This window comes from Epinephelus moara, chromosome 17 (genome assembly GCF_006386435.1).
Source record: "Epinephelus moara isolate mb chromosome 17, YSFRI_EMoa_1.0, whole genome shotgun sequence".
Lineage (NCBI taxonomy): Eukaryota > Metazoa > Chordata > Actinopteri > Perciformes > Serranidae > Epinephelus > Epinephelus moara.
In genome coordinates, this window is record NC_065522.1 from 29,539,760 (window position 1) to 29,559,078 (window position 19,319).

At 43.2% G+C, this 19,319-nt stretch overlaps 2 protein-coding genes across 2 annotated transcripts; one reads left to right on the plus strand and one right to left on the minus strand.

Annotated features, from left to right (window-relative positions):
- The first annotated feature begins 1,141 nt into the window (after positions 1-1,141).
- LOC126403998 (uncharacterized) lies at positions 1,142-8,819 on the plus strand. Its single transcript, XM_050066928.1, has 9 exons — positions 1,142-1,238; positions 1,317-1,379; positions 3,169-3,374; positions 3,551-3,698; positions 4,347-4,467; positions 4,740-4,903; positions 5,059-5,206; positions 6,938-7,053; positions 8,388-8,819. The coding sequence occupies exons 1-9, from the start codon at positions 1,208-1,210 to the stop codon at positions 8,441-8,443; spliced, it is 1,053 nt and encodes a 350-aa protein (XP_049922885.1). The 5' UTR covers positions 1,142-1,207; the 3' UTR covers positions 8,444-8,819.
- Positions 8,820-13,346: 4,527 nt separating this feature from the next.
- LOC126403997 (mucin-5AC-like) lies at positions 13,347-16,145 on the minus strand. The gene is made up of 2 exons (XM_050066927.1): positions 16,059-16,145; positions 13,347-15,280 (listed from the first exon to the last, which is right to left on the minus strand). Exon 2 carries the CDS (start codon positions 15,237-15,239, stop codon positions 13,353-13,355), a length of 1,887 nt encoding a protein of 628 aa, XP_049922884.1. The 5' UTR covers positions 15,240-15,280; positions 16,059-16,145; the 3' UTR covers positions 13,347-13,352.
- Positions 16,146-19,319: the final 3,174 nt, after the last annotated feature.

Sequence of the window (19,319 nt, forward strand, 5' to 3'; positions counted from 1 at the left end):
CACAACAAAAGTGGCCACTCAAGTAATTTGACTTTGTTCTTGAGCTTGGCATTTTCCCATCTTACCTCTTTTAACTAGGTAAAAGATCTGAATACTTCCTACACCACTGGTTTTATGATTTTAGCCTCTAGATGGCAGCAAATCCTAATTACTCTAATGACTGACACGGTCACTCCACTTGTTTTACTGCTCCAGTTTAAACCTCCAAACTCAAAATCTGATGATCTGATCTGCAGGATACTGTAACCCAATGTACATCTGCAGACCATGGTTAATTTTGAAATTTTAATTCTGTAAATCTTTTAGTCTGGAAAGCACAATGTTTTATAGCTTGAAAAGTGCTATATAAATAAATTATTATTAATATATACAGCAGGCAAATAAAATAAAATACTAAAATATCAAGAACAATTTGAGATAGATAAAACTGAAAATAAAACGGATCAGACAGGTTGGAAATACAAGTGTTGTTTAAAAACTAATAAGGTCACTGATTCCCCCTTGTTTCGTTTTTTAAAGTTTACTTATAATTAACTAGTCATAAATGCAGAAGCGTATTGCATTCACTTGACAAACAAAAAAAAAATCTGTTTTATTGAGTATTTTTTTTTATTTTTCTGTTTCTCTGTGTAATTTTTTCTGTTTTTTTGTGGTAATTTTTTTCTGTTTTGGGTTTGAGACACTGGGAGATACTCTTGTCTCTAAGTCATATAGATGGTGTTATCATTAGTTTGTCAACTTTACGCAGGCACCTTATGTTTCCATTATATCGAGCTGTCAAGAAAGGAATGAAAGCGTCTGTTGTTCTATTGCTCTCTTAACTCAGAAAAAAATACTCAGAAAAACAGAAACAATTACCCCAAGTAAATGCAATACGCTTCCGTACATAAATAATGAGTCATTAGAAACTATTAATTAGTATTGATAAAGAAAAAGTGTTGAATTTCTGTTGTTTGTTTTAATTTATGACTAAAGAGCACATCAAGGGCTATAAAACAGCTATGTTATTTAAAATAATCCACCAGACAGAAACACAAGTTCTCTTCTTTGTTTGACAATGATTCACCTTTAACCAAAAAATCCAGATACTAACAGCCAATCAGAGGGCTGGGAGCGAGGTCACTGACCTGTTGGAAAATGAACAGTTTCAGGAGTCCTCACATTAACAGAGCTTCAGTGTTCATCAGTGTGTCGAGACTTGGACAAGATGAGACTCTCGTCAGTCTGCGGGCTTCTCTGTGAGTGTGACGCTCTTCATTTATGACTTCACCAGAATACTTGAAACAGCTGATGTCATCCCTAACTTTGTTTTTCAGTGCTGTGTGTCCACGGCAACTCTGTGGACGCAGGGAGTATTTTTGACAGATCTTCATCTCATAGTGAGTATTTTTCAATAAAACACACGGCAGTAGATTATCTGCAGAACGATGGTTTCTTTAGAGATTATTTTCAATGCACAACATGAAGTTCTGTTTTTTTTCTAGAGCTCTATTTACTCTGTAATGATACCGTGAAACAAATGTACAGAAATACAAAACTTGTGATCAGTTTGTGTTAAGCATTACTAATTAGTTGTTAATGATTCATAATCAATAGTGGAATGTAACTAGGTGCATTGTGCTTAACTACTGTACAAATTTTAGCTGCTCTTTACTTGAGTATTTCTACTTTATGTAACTTTGTATTTCTACATCTCAGAGGTCATTATATATATACCATAAAATGAAATGGTGTAAAATAAATTACACCAACATCTTCACCCAAAGTGGTTTTTGTTTTTTGTTTTTTTGTTACCGGAACTTAAAGAGCATGTATACCCAATTTCTGAAATGACTCGTTTCACCATCTGGATTTGATCCATTTGGTCCGATGACGTTTCAAAAGTCTAGAGAAGTTGCACAATTGTATCATTTTTTTCACATTTGTTAGCCTCTCCGCTAGCGACAGTCTCTAGTGTGCCTCCTCTGTGGGCCTCACGATGTGGAAGATCCAGGTAATTTCATATCCGAGAAGTCAAACTTTTTTGGCTTCATGCGCCACTGAGAAACTTTCATAGGAATGAACAAGGCCCGCATCCAACGCTGTAACCAGTCTCTTTATATATCCATGGATAGCGACCACAGGATGTAGGTGACGACTACAGAACGTAGATGAGAACGACAGGGAGTAGATGATGACAACAGGACATAGGTGATGACGACAAGACATAAATGACAACAGCATGGTGTAGATGAGGACGACAGGATGTAAATGACGACCACAGGGCGTAGGTGAGGATGACAGGATGTAGATGATGAAGACAGGACATAGGTGACAACAACAACACGTAGGTAACAATAACAGGATGTAGGTGCTGACGACAGGATGTAGATGACAATGACAGGACGTAGGTGAGGACAACAGGATGTAGGTGAGGACAACAGGACGTAGGTGAGGACAACAGGACGTAGGTGAGGACAACAGGATGTAGGTGAGGACAACAGGATGTAGATGACAACAATAGGACTTAGGTGACGATGACAGGATGTAGATGATGACAACAGGACATAGGTTACAGCAACAGGATGTAGGTGTTGATGACAGGACTTAGGTGACGACAACAGGGCATAAGTGGCAATATAGGTGGCGATGAAGAGACGTAGGTGATGATGACAGGATGTGCTTGATGACATAGGCAGTGACGACGGGATGTAGGTGAAAATAACAGGACGTAAATGATGACCACAAGACATAAGTGACTATGTAGGTGGCGACAACAGGATGCAGGTAATGACATAGGTGGTAACGACCAGACATAGGTGGCAATATAGGTGGCAACAACAAGGTGGTGATGAAGTAGGTGCCGTCATCAGTGACATTGACAGGATGTAGATGACGATGACAAAACGAAAGTGATGACCGCCGGACATATGTGGTGACAACAGAATGTAGGTGATGATGACAGGACATAGGTGGTGTAGAAATTTTTTCCAGTTTGTTGAAGCTGGTTGTATGGTCCATTTTCTATTTCCCCCTTTCTCACATTTTAAATTGTCCTGTCATAGAAAATATTTAACAGTGGAAAAAAACAAAAAACAAAAAGGCCAGAAAGGACATCATGTTACCTAACGATGAATTGATGTACCCAGTAACCTGATTAAACAGTGCACTCTTCTTCTCCGTCATCAGACGTACAGCGTCGGGAGACCAACACCAAGCGGAATTTCTCAGAGGTCATGGTTACAAAGATGACGGTCTCTACGACCTGGTACATCAGTGAGGGCGTCACTGCAGTGATCAACTGCACCACGCACACAGACGATGGGAACTACAGTGACAAGATGGACCTTCAGCTGTTCTGGACCAAGATGAACCCGAGAGAGAGGATCAAGAAGGTTTAGGGCATGAACGTCACATTTTTCAGATCCTTTGACCTGTTTTTAGATTCCGAAATCCTAATGACTCCAGCAACTGACCCTTCGCTGAGCTCCGTTTGATCTATTCTTTACACTTTGCTCATGTCTTTTTGTTTTTAAAAGGCATAATGGCGTGGTCTCCTCTCCTCTTACAGGTCTTGGTCAGCCAGCGAGCGTCTAAAGGCATCTCCTATGTGCTGAGCCCCGTTACCCATGAGCACCAGGGTGTCTACACTTGTGACGATGATGGCAGCTTCCCTAATGTTTATGTTCGAGATTGGCACCAAATACTCTGGGTGGATGGTTAGGAACAACGTTGATTTTATATAATATGAAAATAATATCAGGAACGGGACAAAGAAATTAAGGCACCTATCTGGCCTCCAATTTCTCCAGTTCCCAATCTGATCAAGCTTTTGTGAGACGGGCTGGTACCCTACCCCTCAACCCACAAGACTCAAAGGATTCGCCACCAACGCCCTGGTGCCAGACACCACAGAACAACCCCAGAGGTCCTGTGTCCATGCTTTGAAAGGTCAGAGTCAAGTCCGATCCAAAGAGGCCCTACTGTGGATCGGGGGAACCTCTGGGGTACTGGTACATCCCACAGGTGCTCGATCAGATTGAGATCTGGGGAACTGGAGGCCAGATAGATGCCTTGAGCTCTTTTCCACAATTCTTGGGCCATTCCTGTTCAGTTTTGGGGGTATAGCATTGTGCATTGTTCTGCTGGGGGGGAGGAGTGCTGTTGCTATGAGGGTGTGCTTGGTCTGCAACGGTGTTTGAGTGGGTGGAGCGTGTGAAGTGGCATCCACATGAATACCAGGACCCAAGTTTCTCAGCAGAACATTGCATTGTAACAAAATGATCAATATTATTCACTTCACCTGCCAGTGGTTTCAATGTTTTGGCTGTTCGTTGTGTGACATCCATTTATCACTCTCAACACAGACGCTTCTCCAAGAGCTTCCATAGACGTGGTCAGCCACAGCAGGAGCCAGTTCTTCAACGGTGAGACATTCAGTGTGAGCTGTCAGCTGCCTGACGATGACACCCAGTGGAAGATGATGAGGTTGGTGTTTTACTTTTTTCTGTGTATGGTTGAGGAACTGTTGTTGAGACATTTCACTATAAAGACCTACCACAGTCAGAAGGCTTCATCCTCTGGGAACATGAATGCACAAAATGTAATGATAATCCGTCCAATATTTTTCGAGGCATTTAATCAAATTGGTTGGCCAACTGACCATCAGACTGACATTTCCAATGCTGCTAGCATGGCTAAACACTCGATCATACTCAACAGGTGAGAGGTTACAACACCATGTGCTTCTGTTTTACAAGATTTAATGACTTTGTGGGAAACATCACAGAGTGTCCCAATCGAGTGTCCTCAGGCCGCCGCCTGTCCTGCACCGTCCGTTCGGAATTTCCCTGGGCGGACGTACTGTACTGGTGTGAGACTCCAGCAGGGGAGAGGAGCAACGCCCTCAACATCACCACCATGGGTATACAACCTTTATTCAGGGAAAAACCCTCTCTCATCTGGCAAGCTGTCAGTTGGCAAGCTCATTTGCCCAGGCCCCAGGGACACAGGTTATTTGAAAGACATAAAGATATATTTACAAACTGCCACTTAGCCAAAGTGTCTCCCTCTGTGCAGCTGGTGTGATGGTGGCCCTGGAGAGTCCGTCACTTCCTGTGCTGGAGGGTGAGGATGTGATGCTGCGCTGTTTACATAAAAACAGAACCACAAACAAAATCACCTCCAACTTTGGCGCCATCTTCTACAGGAACCACCGTCGGATTAGGTAAATCATTCCGTAACCCCAGTTCATTAATATTCCCTTCACCTTCTACCCTTCTTAGAATATTCGTTACAAGTTTGGTGCCATTGCTCGAAGACTAACACTAAAAATGTCTGCAGCACTGGGTGGGTGGATAAACTGCTGTCCATCAAGAAATAGCTCCAACATTTAACTCCCCCTAAAATCACAAATTGCTGCTTTACATTTCAAGGGTCAAGGATATCTATATTATCCCCAAGGGGCAACTTGTTGTACAGCCACCAGTAACCACATCCAACCATCAGACAAACAATAAATACAACGCAAAGATCACACTGAGTTCTTTAAAAAGCTAACAGCAGCAGGACATATGACTTCTTTAGTCTATTGGTCCTGCATTTTGGCTGATTGTTTCTGCAGCCATGTGGAGGCAACTTGAACTCCTCAGACATGGGGAGGCTACTCATCACAAGAAGAGCCTATCGAGGACTGTTAAGGCTGCACAAGCTGTTTAAAAATGTCTGTGATGATCTCAGTGAACAAATCTGTCAAAAAACCGTTCACGCATACGTAACTATTTTAAACAGGAAGCTGCGAGCCATCTACATTTCCAACCAGCATCTACAATGGAGTCTTATTCATTCTACCGATCGCGTTTGCCGCATTCATCATGCTTCGTTTGATGAACGACAGACGACAGGGGACTTCTGCTAGCTAACCAGCTAACATTACGAGGCAGCATAGTTATACTAGCTGGCGTGTTATCGTAATGTGAAAGGTCCGACAATTTTGCAGAACAGGACAGATGACAGATGCCAGATAGTGCGAGCTAGCTAGCTAGTTAACAAGTAACCTGACGACGGTAACGTTAGCTATGTATGAACTTTTTTCCCCGCCTCTTGCTCGGTGGTAGCCATGGCGACGTCTACCCCTCGCTGGCAAGTCAGCATCTGAAATCCCTCGCTCCGAAGGGCTAGGTTGATATCCACTACCCCTCGTTATGCCCCCTACCCCTACACGCAAAAAGGAATTGGGACACAACTACCCCTCGTGGGAACGCGCAAATGTAGGGATAGGGCCAAGGGGTAGGGCTAAGGGGGGGTATTGGGACGGGCCCTTAGTACAGAGTACTATGGAAACAGGTTAAAATGGAATTTAAGCTTGCTAAGTGTAGCTACAAGGACAAAATAAAGAATCTGCTCAGCACTGGTGATTCACAAGCTGCATGGGCGTGTCTGAAGTCTATGATGGGGATGCAGTCCAAAAAATGTCCAATATCCATTAGTGCCAAGTCTGACCTTTACCTTTCTAATGAACAAAACACTTCTAGTACTGCTGACATCAAGTGAAAATGAAACTAAGAAAATGCTGCTGGGCCTGGAGTTAGTTGTTTGAGTGCAGCCAACGCAACGTGATCATGACGTGATGTTGTTCGCACGGTATTACTCTTGAAATACAAACAGGTACGACATAGAAGAGAGAACCTAATCCCTTTTTTGGTATCGATTCTCTTAATGCTTGGATTGATCTTCGAAATAAAAACGTAGTACTGACAGCATCAATATCTTTGTATCGATCCCACCCCTGGTGGGCACTTCTTACTATCTCAATAATGCATCCTTTAAATTGAAGGAAAATACGGCACCATTCTGACTGTAGACCAGGTTTTTGTTGGTCAGTGGTGCAATCGCTTTCTGCTGTCTCAAAACAGCAATACCCAGACCACGCCTCATTTATTACCTGTTTGTGTCTCAGGGTTACAACTGAAGGCAACCTGACTCTGACAGCAGTGACCAAAGCTGACGAGGGAATCTACAAATGTCGGCACCCAGTGGACGGACCGTCTCATGAAAGCTGGATCACTATTAAAGGTACTAGCCCTTTTTACACAGAGATTGCGCTGTAGGGCCGCCACAAAGTACACATTTTTTAACAAATATTTAACTGATGTTAACTTAGCATTTTCTAAAATGTCTCTGCGGAGCTCTGGTCCCTGTTGCACTGTCTGTGTCTGTAACGACTAACAACTAGTCTGAGTAAAATTTTTGTCTTCAGCAACTGTGTGTTGAACATGTAACCAGAACAAAAAGGGATTGTTCCTGTTGCCATGGTTGCCATTGATATGAGAAATAAAACAACAAGAGTTTCACAAGAATATCCCTGTCTTTCCCCGTCTGACTTCAGTCTCAACCTACATTAGAAAATTGCCCATTATAAAATAAACTCAGCAACAAACCTTGAAATATGTATTTAGTCATCAGAGTGTGTTACTGATTTACCGTACTTCCTTTATATAATATATAAAAATGAATGCCAAAAGTTATTTCTTTACTACTTTATATTACTATTACTGAAGTCTGCTGCTAAATTCAGCTTCATGTTTCGCTCAGAACAGTTTTTAATAAATCAGAAGTTTAAAAAAAAACGTGTAAACTGCGACGTTAACACAGACGAGCGGAGGATTAGCTGGGAAACATCACATTTATTCACTTTACATGGAGCTACAGTTAATACCGAATTATGTTAAATGTTTGCTGAATGTGTTAGTATCTTTTAATAAGTCATCAGATATCAGAAATCATCTTTAGAAGGAGCAAATGTTTACCTTAAGCTAGCTCGGTTTTGGTTCAATTCTGGAAGCTGCGTCCATAATTCACGCAAGGTATCGTGGGGGCTGGGAATAAGGTGGATAAAAAACAACAATGGCATAACAATCCTTAGCGTCCCTGTTAATGGCGGCTGATCTTGTCCTGTGTTCTGAGGGTAAGGAGCTCCTATGTCATTGTTTCCCAATTTGTGGATATTTTCGACGGCTGTTCTGTTTTTTTGGGGTTTTTTTTAGTTAACCGTTAACTGCTAACAGCTACTTTTTAAATCTCCCGCAGTGAGTCACAGGCGTAACGCATCGTCCAAACGTCACACCTGTGCCGCCCGTAGTCCCGTCCGGCCAGTTGTCCTGTTTATACACACACAGTTTCTGCTCTGTTGCTTCCTTCCATGATGGCCGAAAGGCCACTCTGTCCACTTATTATACGAACGTACGTTATATAGAGCACAGCGAGGTGGCATAAGAGCAGGCAGTGTAAACGGGGTTATTAACACACTCATTCTGTGCATATATGTGTGTGTATAAAGAAGCATCAATAAATGAATACTTGTATTTATATCAATATAACACATCCACACCTCATTATGTCCATGTCAGCTCGGCCCAATGAAGACCAGAAGAAGAAGAATGATGATGTCATCAAGATGCCATAGATGTTCCCTGGCTCCACCTCCAGGCCCAGTCACCTGATCTCTGATGGGTCATTAAACATGCCGTCATAACAGTAGACATGAGAGGCTTCAAGACTTTGTGTACATGTATCTACATCAGACTTGCTGTACGCACGAGAAGGAAATGTCACATTAAGCTAATCTCACTGATGCCACAGCTGATCGTGTAGTCAGACGATGATGTTAACAAAGGCCCTGCACCTAAGATTTTTTTATTTCGATTTTGATGTCTAAATCACAAACTAAACAAGGTTTCAAAGAAAACTACAGCACCATACTGAAGTGTGTGTGTCGGTGCGACCTCGGTGTATCTGAAGCTCAGACTGAATAAAACATGGCGGAGAGACTGTGTTGTTAACATGAGCGTGACTTTAATGTTTCTGAATAATTCAGAGAAGCAACCCAGTGCTCCGTCAACAACATGACCCCACTACAAAGAGGACGGAGAGAAAGTGAGACAAGGAAGGAGAGGAAATGTGTGCAAGCGGAGGAGAAAGGAAGAGAATGAGAGGTTAACGTGCTGTATTGGTTCTCCAAGTAGGACATGAATTCCCATCAGGACCACAAATGTGACGACAGAGCAGACAAAGAAAGAGCATTTAAATATGGTGTACAGGTTTAGTACGTCTCACATGTGCTTTATATTTTACAATATGCCATCAAGCAAATACATCAATGAAGCAGGAACACGGTGACTGTGTGTGTCGCCCCCTGTTGGCTGAATGTTGCTACTGCATTAATTAATGTCTACTGACAAGAGGGTGGTGACCTGGGTGGGGAGGCTGGAGAGGAAAGGAAAGGAAAGGAAAGGAAAGGAAAGGAAAGGAAAGGAAAGGAAAGGAAAGGTGAAGATGGGAGAAGGAAATAAAAAGACTGAAAAGTTAAGAAAGAAAAACAGGAAAGGTCAAGACAGGAAAGAAAAGGAAAGGAAATTAAAGCAAAGGATAGGAAAGGACAGGACAGGGAAGGTCAAGAAAGGAAAGGAAATGGAATGAAATGAAATGAACTGAAAGGATAGGACGGGAAAGGAGAGGAAAGAAAATGAAAGCAAAGGAAAGGAAAGGAAAGGATAGGAAAGGACAGGACAGGGAAGGAAAGGAAAGGAGAGGAAAGTAAAGGACGGGACAGGTAAGAAAAGAAAAGGAAAGGATGGGACAGAACAGGACAGGAAAGGTCAAGAAAGGAAAGGAAATGAAATGAAAGGTCAAGAAAAGAAAGGAGAGGAAAGGAAAGAAAAGGAAAGTAAAGGACAGGACGGGAAAGGAAAGGAAAGAAAATGAAAGCAAAGGAAAGGAAAGGAAAGGAAAGGAAAGGACAGGACAGGGAAGGAAAGGAAAGGAGAGGAAAGTAAAGGACGGGACAGGTAAGAAAAGAAAAGGAAAGGATGGGACAGAACAGGACAGGAAAGGTCAAGAAAGGAAAGGAAATGAAATGAAAGGTCAAGAAAAGAAAGGAGAGGAAAGGAAAGAAAAGGAAAGTAAAGGACAGGACGGGAAAGGAAAGGAAAGAAAATGAAAGCAAAGGAAAGGAAAGGAAAGGAAAGGAAAGGACAGGACAGGAAAGGAAAGGAAAGGAGAGGAAAGTAAAGGACGGGACAGGTAAGAAAAGAAAAGGAAAGGATGGGACAGAACAGGACAGGAAAGGTCAAGAAAGGAAAGGAAATGAAATGAAAGGTCAAGAAAAGAAAGGAGAGGAAAGGAAAGAAAAGGAAAGTAAAGGACAGGACGGGAAAGGAAAGGAAAGAAAATGAAAGCAAAGGAAAGGAAAGGAAAGGAAAGGAAAGGACAGGACAGGACAGGGAAGGTCAAGACAGGAAAGGAAAGGAGAGGAAAGGAAAGAAAAGGAAAGGAGAGGTGAAGACAGGAAAAGGAAAGCAAAAAGATAGGAGGAGGGAAAGACATTAAAGGAAAGGAAAGGGAAATAAAAAGACTGGAAAGTTAAGGAAGAAAAACAGGAAAGGAAAGGAAAGGAAAGGAAAGGAAAGGAAAGGAAAGGAGAGGAAGTGAAGTGCTTCCCATCAGATAAATTTGCAGAAAACAGTTCCAACTCTCTCTCTCTCACACACACACACACACACACACACACACACACACAGGGCTCTGAGTGCTTGAGTGGTTTGTGCGGCGTTTCGTAAAAAAGGAAGTGGATGAAATATTTACCACCAGAGGAAACAGAGAGCTGCCGTCCTCTCGGCTCTGCTTCAAAAACTGCAGAAACCTTTTTAAAAAATAGCCACATTTAGGTTATTAGTTATAACCCCTGCTCACATTGTGTGCTTTATGCTGTTGTTACATAAAACCTTTGCAGCCGTAACGGATTGTTACTCATATTACAGGGAGTAGTGAATGCTCCTCTGGTGTTGACAAACGTATTCCACATTTAATCATTTAAAAAAACATAAAGATAAAGTAAATATTTATGACAACAATCAACCTTAATATAAAACAACAGTTACCATGAAACTTGTATGAATCTTATTTAAGCTACATAGTTTGTTTGTTCTATGTGCACAAGGATTTTATTGCTGTTCTATCTGAAGTAATTAATATTGTAGAAATACATGCAAGCCTTAGTGTGAAGGGGGAAGTGCTGTGGACATTTGGACGTGAACACTTGTGTTTTAAAGTTTGGTGTACAAAAGATTTCTGGATAAGTCTCAGTCGGCCACAGCGGGCGCTTTCCTGCAGCATCCCAGAATCCCTCCCCTCTTCTTCTTCCTCTTCTTCATCTTATACCCTCTGAGGCTGCTGTTGGAGCAGATGGACTTCCTCAGAGTCCGGATGTACTTCTCCTGCTCCTGAATCTTTGACTCCAGGTGGGACTGGATCGCTGTGCCCAGGGACTCCAGGTCCACAGAGGCGCCATACACCTCCCATGTCCTCCCCTGTTTGTCCCATGCCACCTCCTGTGGCTTCATCGTCTCTACCCTCTCCTCTCCATCCTCTTCCTCCTTGTTCTGCTCCCTTGCTACCTTCTCCTCCTCTTCTTCCTCCTCTTCCTCCTCGTCCTCCCAGATGCTCTCAGCACTTATGTCTCGGTCCTGGTTTTGTCCGAGTCGTAGCTCCGACATGAGGCCGGGGCTCTGCTGGAAGCTGTATGTACGCAGAGAGGCGGGGAGGGAGCTAGCACGGTCAGTCACAACAGAGGGAAGCACCGACTGGCTGCGCAACTCGATGTTGATCTTACAGACGTGCTGGAAAGGTGGCTGCCCAGCGGGGACGCAGCACAGTGACGGGACAGTCGGCGAGGTTAAACTACCTGACTGACAGCTGGGAGAGGCTATAAGGGAGGAGGAAGGAGCTCCCTTGTGCAGGCTGGAGCTAGCAGAAGCAGTGTGTTCGACCACCTCCATCTCCACTTGGACACCCACCTCTTTCCGCTCCCCTTCAGCCAGATGAAGCCTCTCACTTGAGTCAGTCATTGTTGCCGTCTCCCTTACTGTCTTGAACCTCGCTGGATGAGTGGAAAGATGCGGAAGAGGATGAAGGAGAGACGAAGGCGGGAGAGAGGAACTCCCTCGACCATCTTTCTGTTTACCGCTCTCCTGCTTCTTCTTCTCTTCATTTTGACTCTCCAATCCAGTCACCCTTGTTGATGAGGACTTGCTACCAGCGGTGATGGCATTTGCATCTCCTAGGTGACTTGGTTTTCTCCTCTTATCTCCTGGCAACAACCCTGCGTTGTCAGTCACCTCTACCCCTCGCACGACCCCCTGGGATACCACCGGTCCTCCTCCAGCTGGCACTTTGGTCTCCGGCAGGTTCAAACGCTCTTCCTCAGTGGCAGCACCTGTTTTTGCAGGTGTCTTTGTGATAGAGTCAAAGGTGAGACCCCGAGTTAGAGTGGTATTATGGGGTGTTGTGCTGGTGTTTGTTTCCACAGCAATGGATGGAACTGCTGTAGGCTCTGGCGTGGACCCTCTCGTCATTGTCAAGGCGACAGTGGTTCTGGTTTTGGGGCTGGAGGTGGCCAGAGGAGCCAGCAGGTCTGAAATCTCACCGGAACCTGCAAACAGGAAACTTGTCAGAAGACAGATGCACTGGCAAGCTAAGAGCATAACAGTAGTGAGCCTGGTCTCACTCTGAAGTCGTTGAAATCGAGCACCAGGGCAGTGACTTGTGGCGACAGAAACCAACAAAAATGTCGGCATGATATGCGGCCGGTTGCCATGATAGTTTAACAGCGCCTGCTGGTGTCGGGGAAACGTGGCGGACCAAAGACCAAAGATAGTTAAGGCAGTGAAAGTCCAACTGGGGCGGGCAGGAGTGGTGGTGGATGGGTCCAGCAAACACTGACTTTCACCCGAGAGAGCTGTGCTCACGTCCCTTAAGATTCTAAAGCCAAACCCTATTGTTTTTCCTAAACCTAACCACGTGCTTTTGTTGTTGAAGGAAAAAAAAAAAATCAATTTGCGGTGTTGTACCGACTTAGTGCATTTATTTTGAAAGACACTGTATGTAAACGTTAAATATCCTGTGGATTTCAGCACGTCCTAAGTAAACAATGCCGTTATGAGGTAAAATACTCAGAAAACATGAGATGACGTTACGTGCGCGGCTGGTCATGTCACTCCACTCACCTCTTGCAGCAACACAGCAACATTAGCTGCTCTGTTTCAACAATGTGTGGCTAAAAAAACCTGCTTACAAACTAAGATTATCTTTCATGGCCAAAAGCTAAAATTGAGGGGTGGCAGCTTCTTCTTTAACAGATTGTGTTAAATGAGCATGTGACATCGTTTCATCGATTGCTGGCTCCTGAATTTAATTGAATCAAGATCGTATTGAGGCAGACATTGTGATATCAGCAAAAATCGTATCATGGAAAGAAACGATATAATATTGAATCGTGGAGAAACCAGTGATTTACACCTCTAATAGTAGTAGGTTTTTTAAAGATACATTTTGAATGTCAAAAAATGCGATGTATTACCTGGAGCTGAAGCAGGACTCCTCTGGACCTCCTTGTTTGGCCCAGCTGGGCTAGAAGCAAGACTTTTGCCAGGACTCTTACTTGTTGAACTTGATGTAGGTGAGAGCATTGAGGAGGGAGACAAATCTGCCAGAGGTGACTTTGAGCTAGACCGAACTTCTCCAGGCTTATAAGAATTTGCACCAGCTTTAGGTTCTGGACTTGATTTAGCACTGGAGCTTGCAGCCTTGAGGTGGTTGTATTTGGACCCAGCTGGACCAGTTCTGGAGGACAATGGGGAGATAGATCCAACACTGTCCATCTTAGAGCCAGAGGCCACCAGAGAAGGTTTAGAAGTCGAACGGTTTGGAGCAGGTTTAGAACTGGAAAGGACATCAGAATTAGTGCTGAGATTAAACTCAGAGCTTGGTTTTAAATTTGGACTGGTTTTGAGATTGAAACTGCCTTTAGAGTCTGAAGGAGTCTGAGTTTTAGGATCAAGGTTATCCTTTGACCCCATGCCAGATTTAGAACCCCCAAACGTCTTAGAATCAGGGCTGGTTTTGTCTGCTTTGATTTCAATTGCAGTTTTAGAATCAAGGCTATCTCTGGAACCCATCCCAGACCTACAACTGGGACTGGCTTTGGAGTTGGAGCCAGTTTTGGAGTCTAAGCTGTCCTTTGATCCCCAACTGGTTTTGGAAGCAGAACCACTTTTAGAATCCAGGCTATCTTTGGACCCCATTGCTGTTTTGGAATTCAAGCCAGTTTTAGAATCCAGACTGTCTGTAGTCACTGTAGTAGCTTTAGAATTTGAACTGTCTTTGGATCCAGAACCAACACTTAAATCTTGACCATCAAGATTCTCCTTTGACCCTGAAGCGTTTTTGTTTCTGGTTCCAGAAGCTTTCCTCTGTGTGGATGGTTTGGGACTTCGAGAACTCAGTTGAGAAGTCTTGGTGTTGAGCTGTGCCATTTCACCCCTCTGATTTGGGGACTTTGGTCCTACAGGGGCCGTCTCAGAACCCTGAGTTCTTGAGTCATGTCTGGTGCTAGCTGTGTCAAGTTTTTGGGTTTTGGTTGTCAGTGTTGGGGTTCGATTGGCAAGTTTTGGGCTGATAACATCTAATTCCCCTTTCGGATTGTGGACATTCATGCTTATGGGAAGGTGTAGCGTTTTTGGCGACTGTGTCTCGAAGCTTATTGCTTTTCCGTGTGTTTGCAGTTTTGGGCTAATTGTCGTTTTGTTTGAAGTCTTTGTTGTCGGTCCAGTTGTCAGTGCAACATGTGGTTTGGAGTTTAAGATGCTTGCAGGTTCCGCTCTCTGTTCTTGTGTTTTGACTCTTTCGGTCGTTCTGGGGCTGCTAGCGATGGTTGTTTGCTCCATCCCGTGGGATTTTGGACTTGCCGCCATGTTGCTGTGCGTGTGCGTCTTGGGGCTGAGTGTTGGAGTATGTTTGGAGTTTGGGGATTTAAGCCTTTGCTCACCTCTGCTGTTCACTGACGCCTCAGCTGTTGGTGACCGGGACAAAGCTGGAATTTTGCTTTTCTGACGCGTTGGATCATCTTTTTCCACTGGTGACATCACAGGGGTTGTCAGGGTATATGCCGACTTGCCAGTTTCCATAGTAACTGCTCCTTTATTCCTATCATCCTTTTTGTTCCCTCCATGCAGCTTTGATGTCCCGATGGCTGGGCGGGGGTTGCTTGGTGACGTTAGAGTGAGGTTGAGGTTGAAGTTAGGTTCCGCCCCCCAGTTGGCATTGGGATCTGTGTTTCCAAGGCCAAGCTCTGCTTCCTCTGGAATTGGGCATTCTGATTGGATGACATCCTTTTTGCGTTTGGTCGTACTTGGGGAGGTTTCCATGGTGAATTTTGCGTGTAGATTTGGAAATGTCAAGTCAGTGCCTGATTGGAGATTTGAGATGGAGAAACAATTGATCAATGCAAGTCAACTTTAATTCCCAAACCATATGCCGTTTATCAAACCAGTAGAAAATGATTAATTTGGTATTCATCCATCTATCATGGTACCAAAAATAGAGATATTCTATTCTGTAAAGCTATCTTATATTATCATGAATGATATCATGGAAGAAAAGAAAACGTTCTAATTTTCCTGGCTGCCTCATATCAACTTAGTAATTGCCAGTTCTGTTTTTTTCCGACAGCTATTTTCTGTCACACAGACAAACCTCTCGGGATCAGATCTTCCTGCTGTGCCTGACACATCCACATTCATGACTAAAATGTCAGCAAATTGAATATGTTGTTCCTTGTCTGAATCGAAAGGGTGTAAAGATGAAAGGTAACTGTAAATTGCACATATTTTAAAACTCTTTAAGACAAAACTGTGGTTTGGAGCTGCACAAGTCTGACTGGACTGAATTCACACATCAGTTTATTAAAATCCATAAAACTTTATCTTATAAGGATACTGCACATTTGTAGTATCGGACTAAAAACTGATATCTATCTATCTATCTATCTATCTATCTATCTATCTATCTATCTATCTATCTATCTATCTACCTACCAATCTATCAATCTATCTATCTATCTATCTATCTATCTATCTATCTATCTCACTAAATCACAACTGCAGCATTATAAACTCACTGCTGGGATTTCAAAACAACTCACGACAGAATTATTAGAGTCATCTTAAACTCTCTATGTAGCCTACCTTTTCAGGGTCCACAGACACCAGCGTCCATCGGTCGACAGAGGAAATCCCATCATGGTGTCCTGACAACCGCCTACCGAGTACAGGAGCAAAGCTTCAGCGGTTCCCTTGCTCTCCTCCTCAATGCTTTTCCAAAGGATGCATTTATGAATAAATAAAAGGAGGAGGGAGAGAGGGAGGAGATCAGCCACTGAGATCATCATCATGTTTTCTCTCCACCTTCTACTTCTGGTTTTTATGATTTCTTCTTAAGTTGTGCTTTCCCCATTTCCTCTCTTTCGCCACCATCTTCTTACTCCTGCTTCTTTTTTTTTTTTTTAAACCCTCCTCTTTTCCCTCTTTTTTTATTCGTAGTCTCCCTCTTTTTCCTGCTTACCAAACTCCTGTATCCCCTCTTAATACTTGTTGTCCATCCATCCATATTCATCCACTTATCCGAGCCGGGTTGCAGGGGCAGCAGGCCAAGCAAAGCACCAAAGGCATCCCTCTCCCCAGAAACGTTTTCCAGCTCCTCCTATATGTAATCCCTCCAGCATGTTCTGGGTCTGCCCCGGGGCCTCCTACCAGTGGGATGTGCTCGGAACACCTCTAATGGAAGGAGTTCCCTCTGGATGTCTGAGCTCCTTATCCAACCTCAAAGGCTGAGCCAAGCCACCACACGGAGGACACTCATTTAGGCAAACTTAAATCTGTGCTCTAATTCTTTCGGTCAAGACCACAGGTTCTCTGCAAAATTTGAAAATGACTGCTCTCTTAATTACTTTGCTGTGGCAATGTAATCGCCGCCTGAATTATTTTCAGAGTCAACATTTATTTCAGGTAAAGAAACGCTACATGCTTGTACCGCATCGGCTTCAGAAAGAGGGAGTTGGAGCGGATGGAGGGCGTTCAAAGTACTGGACCTTGAACTTTCACGTTCAGATTCCTGATTTAGATCTAGGCAACAAAAACACTTTGGGTGAGTGTAGCTCCTTTCAGGACAACACAGACACAGGCTCAAGATGGCGCACGCTCTGCCGCGACAGCACGGACTGTCCTTAGTTTGACTCCTTACCTACGTTCTTTTGTTAGTTCTCTCACACCGGCGTTTATTCGGGCACTCTGAGGCATCCCCTCTTGTAACACCGTGAAAACTATTTTGAAGAATAAACATAACAGAGAATGCGTCAAAACAGTGTACAAAGTGTAAAATGACAGAAAAGAAACAAAATGGTGGTCAGCGAGCATCAAAGTGGAATTAAACACCTTGTTGGCTGCTTGTCATGAAAAGAGTTTCCCAAAGCTCTTTATGTGCTTCAAACGTCTCTCCGACCATCTTTCTGACCATCCACTTACATTTGAATACAAACCTTAATAACGCAGACTTCTGTCTTGTAGGCAGCAAAAGCTCATTGATAAAGGTTAGGGAAAGACTGTAACTTGGTGCACTTTGGCAGAAAACAACTGAAATACGTTGTTAGTGAATATCTGCGGATATGTTCAGTGGTGATGAAAGGGGATGAAAAACTGTCACCCGAAAAGGAACGAAAGCTGTTAGACAAATATTGTGCTGTAAGGAGTACAATATTTACCTCTGAGATGTGATGTGCAAGTAGCATATAATCAAAATACTTAAGTACAAGTACCTTGAGTTTGAACTTAGCTACCATTGGTATCACTGGCACCGCTCTAAACCAGTGGCGGAACTAGAATTTTATACAAGGGTGGCCAGAGGGTGGGCAAGGATTTATGAGGGGGGTCCATCCATATACTAATGAAGGAAATTATTGTTATTCCAACCTGGCACCAAATGAGCGTTCCTGACCGTTTTCCTAACCCAATGCATCTCTCTACCCATTCCCACTCTCTCTCTCTCTCTCTCTCTCTAACAGACACACACACACAAACGATCACTATAGTCATCAGCAAGACATGGGTCCACCATCCATCCCCCTCTTTACATTAAGAATCCTTCTCACTAAGTGGAAATATTTTTACCAAATAAAGCTCAAGCATACGAGAGATAAGTGATGTCATTAGTAGCATAATAGTATAATTCTAGGCCCTTTTCATGTCTGAGTAGCTTATGTTAAAAAGGTTCAGATAAGGCAAGTCAGTATGGGCTTACCACTTGATCCTTTTGGTGCACAATACATGGTGCTTGATGTGGATGTGGGGGGTTCCTCCTGGCATCTCCTCCTCCTCTGGCTCACTGTCTTCCTCCTCAGAGGCAGAGGTATCAGTGTCACTCTCATCCCTTGATGGAACTGGATTGTGAAATACGCACAAAATCAGCTACTGCTACAAGCTGAATAAATATTCAAAATAAGGCTTAATCACTTATCAAAATCACTCCATGCAAAAAAAAATAGTGTGAGGATAAACACCTCAATGTCTGAGCTAACTTCTAATGGAAAGGCCATTTTAACCAATCAGAAGTCAGAGTCAATACTGAAATAGGGAAGTGCGGAAAATAAAAACAACCCGATCCACAAAAATAGCGCATAGTTTTAAAGGAAAGTGTCACAATCACACAGATACAGATGGCGCATTGAGAAAACACGTAGTAGTACTGTAAAGTGTTAACGCATCTCTCCCTTCTTTGGTCTTTCAGGCGCCTCTGCTGTTGAATTAGGTCGAGCAGCTGGATATGTCATCCAAAGAGAGCAGATAGCACGCTCACAAAAGTTAGCACCAGCATGTTTGTTTGGTCTGCCATGTCACTAGCTATTTACCGTCGCTCTGACATCAAACAATGGAGACAGGTGGCACCGGAGTCTTCCAAAAACTTAACCCTGGACTCTGGTTTCAAAGAAACGCGGTTTCGGGGGCCCAAAAGTGCGGTTGCGTGTGGCCAAACAGCCACATCACATAGAACAGTACACGGTTTCAGAAGTACATGGGCCCGTGTGGACTAGGCCTAAGACAGCCTGGTTCCACCTCTCAAGAATGTGATAGACAGAATCCTGAACAGTTGACGGCGGTGTGCAGCTGCTGATTTTCTTTCTTTTTTTCCCAGCTTAGCTCTTCAGAAACTACGCATATTAATGATTTTATGATGATGATTATATATGTAATTTTTATAATTACCATTTTTGTCTGGTTATTTTTTTAACTTTTATTGTATATTACTGAATTGTTTGATTTGATGATCTATGGACACATTGCTCCTTGAGCACTCTGAAATGCATTATTATTATTATTAGTTCATTATTAGGTACAGTACTCGAGTAAAAGTATTTCATTACATTTCACCTCTGCACACCATTGTCTATGTGAAAC

Bases quoted from the DNA above. Each gene is read 5' to 3' on its own strand.
- LOC126403998 (XM_050066928.1), top strand. From the start codon at position 1,208: ATGAGACTCTCGTCAGTCTGCGGGCTTCTCT. The intron at 1,380-3,168 runs GTGAGTATTTTT...CTCCGTCATCAG, and splicing joins TGACAGATCTTCATCTCATA to ACGTACAGCGTCGGGAGACC. The intron at 7,054-8,387 runs GTACTAGCCCTT...TGTCCATGTCAG, and splicing joins AAGCTGGATCACTATTAAAG to CTCGGCCCAATGAAGACCAG.
- LOC126403997 (XM_050066927.1), bottom strand. From the start codon at position 15,239: ATGGAAACCTCCCCAAGTACGACCAAACGCAAAAAGGATGTCATCCAA.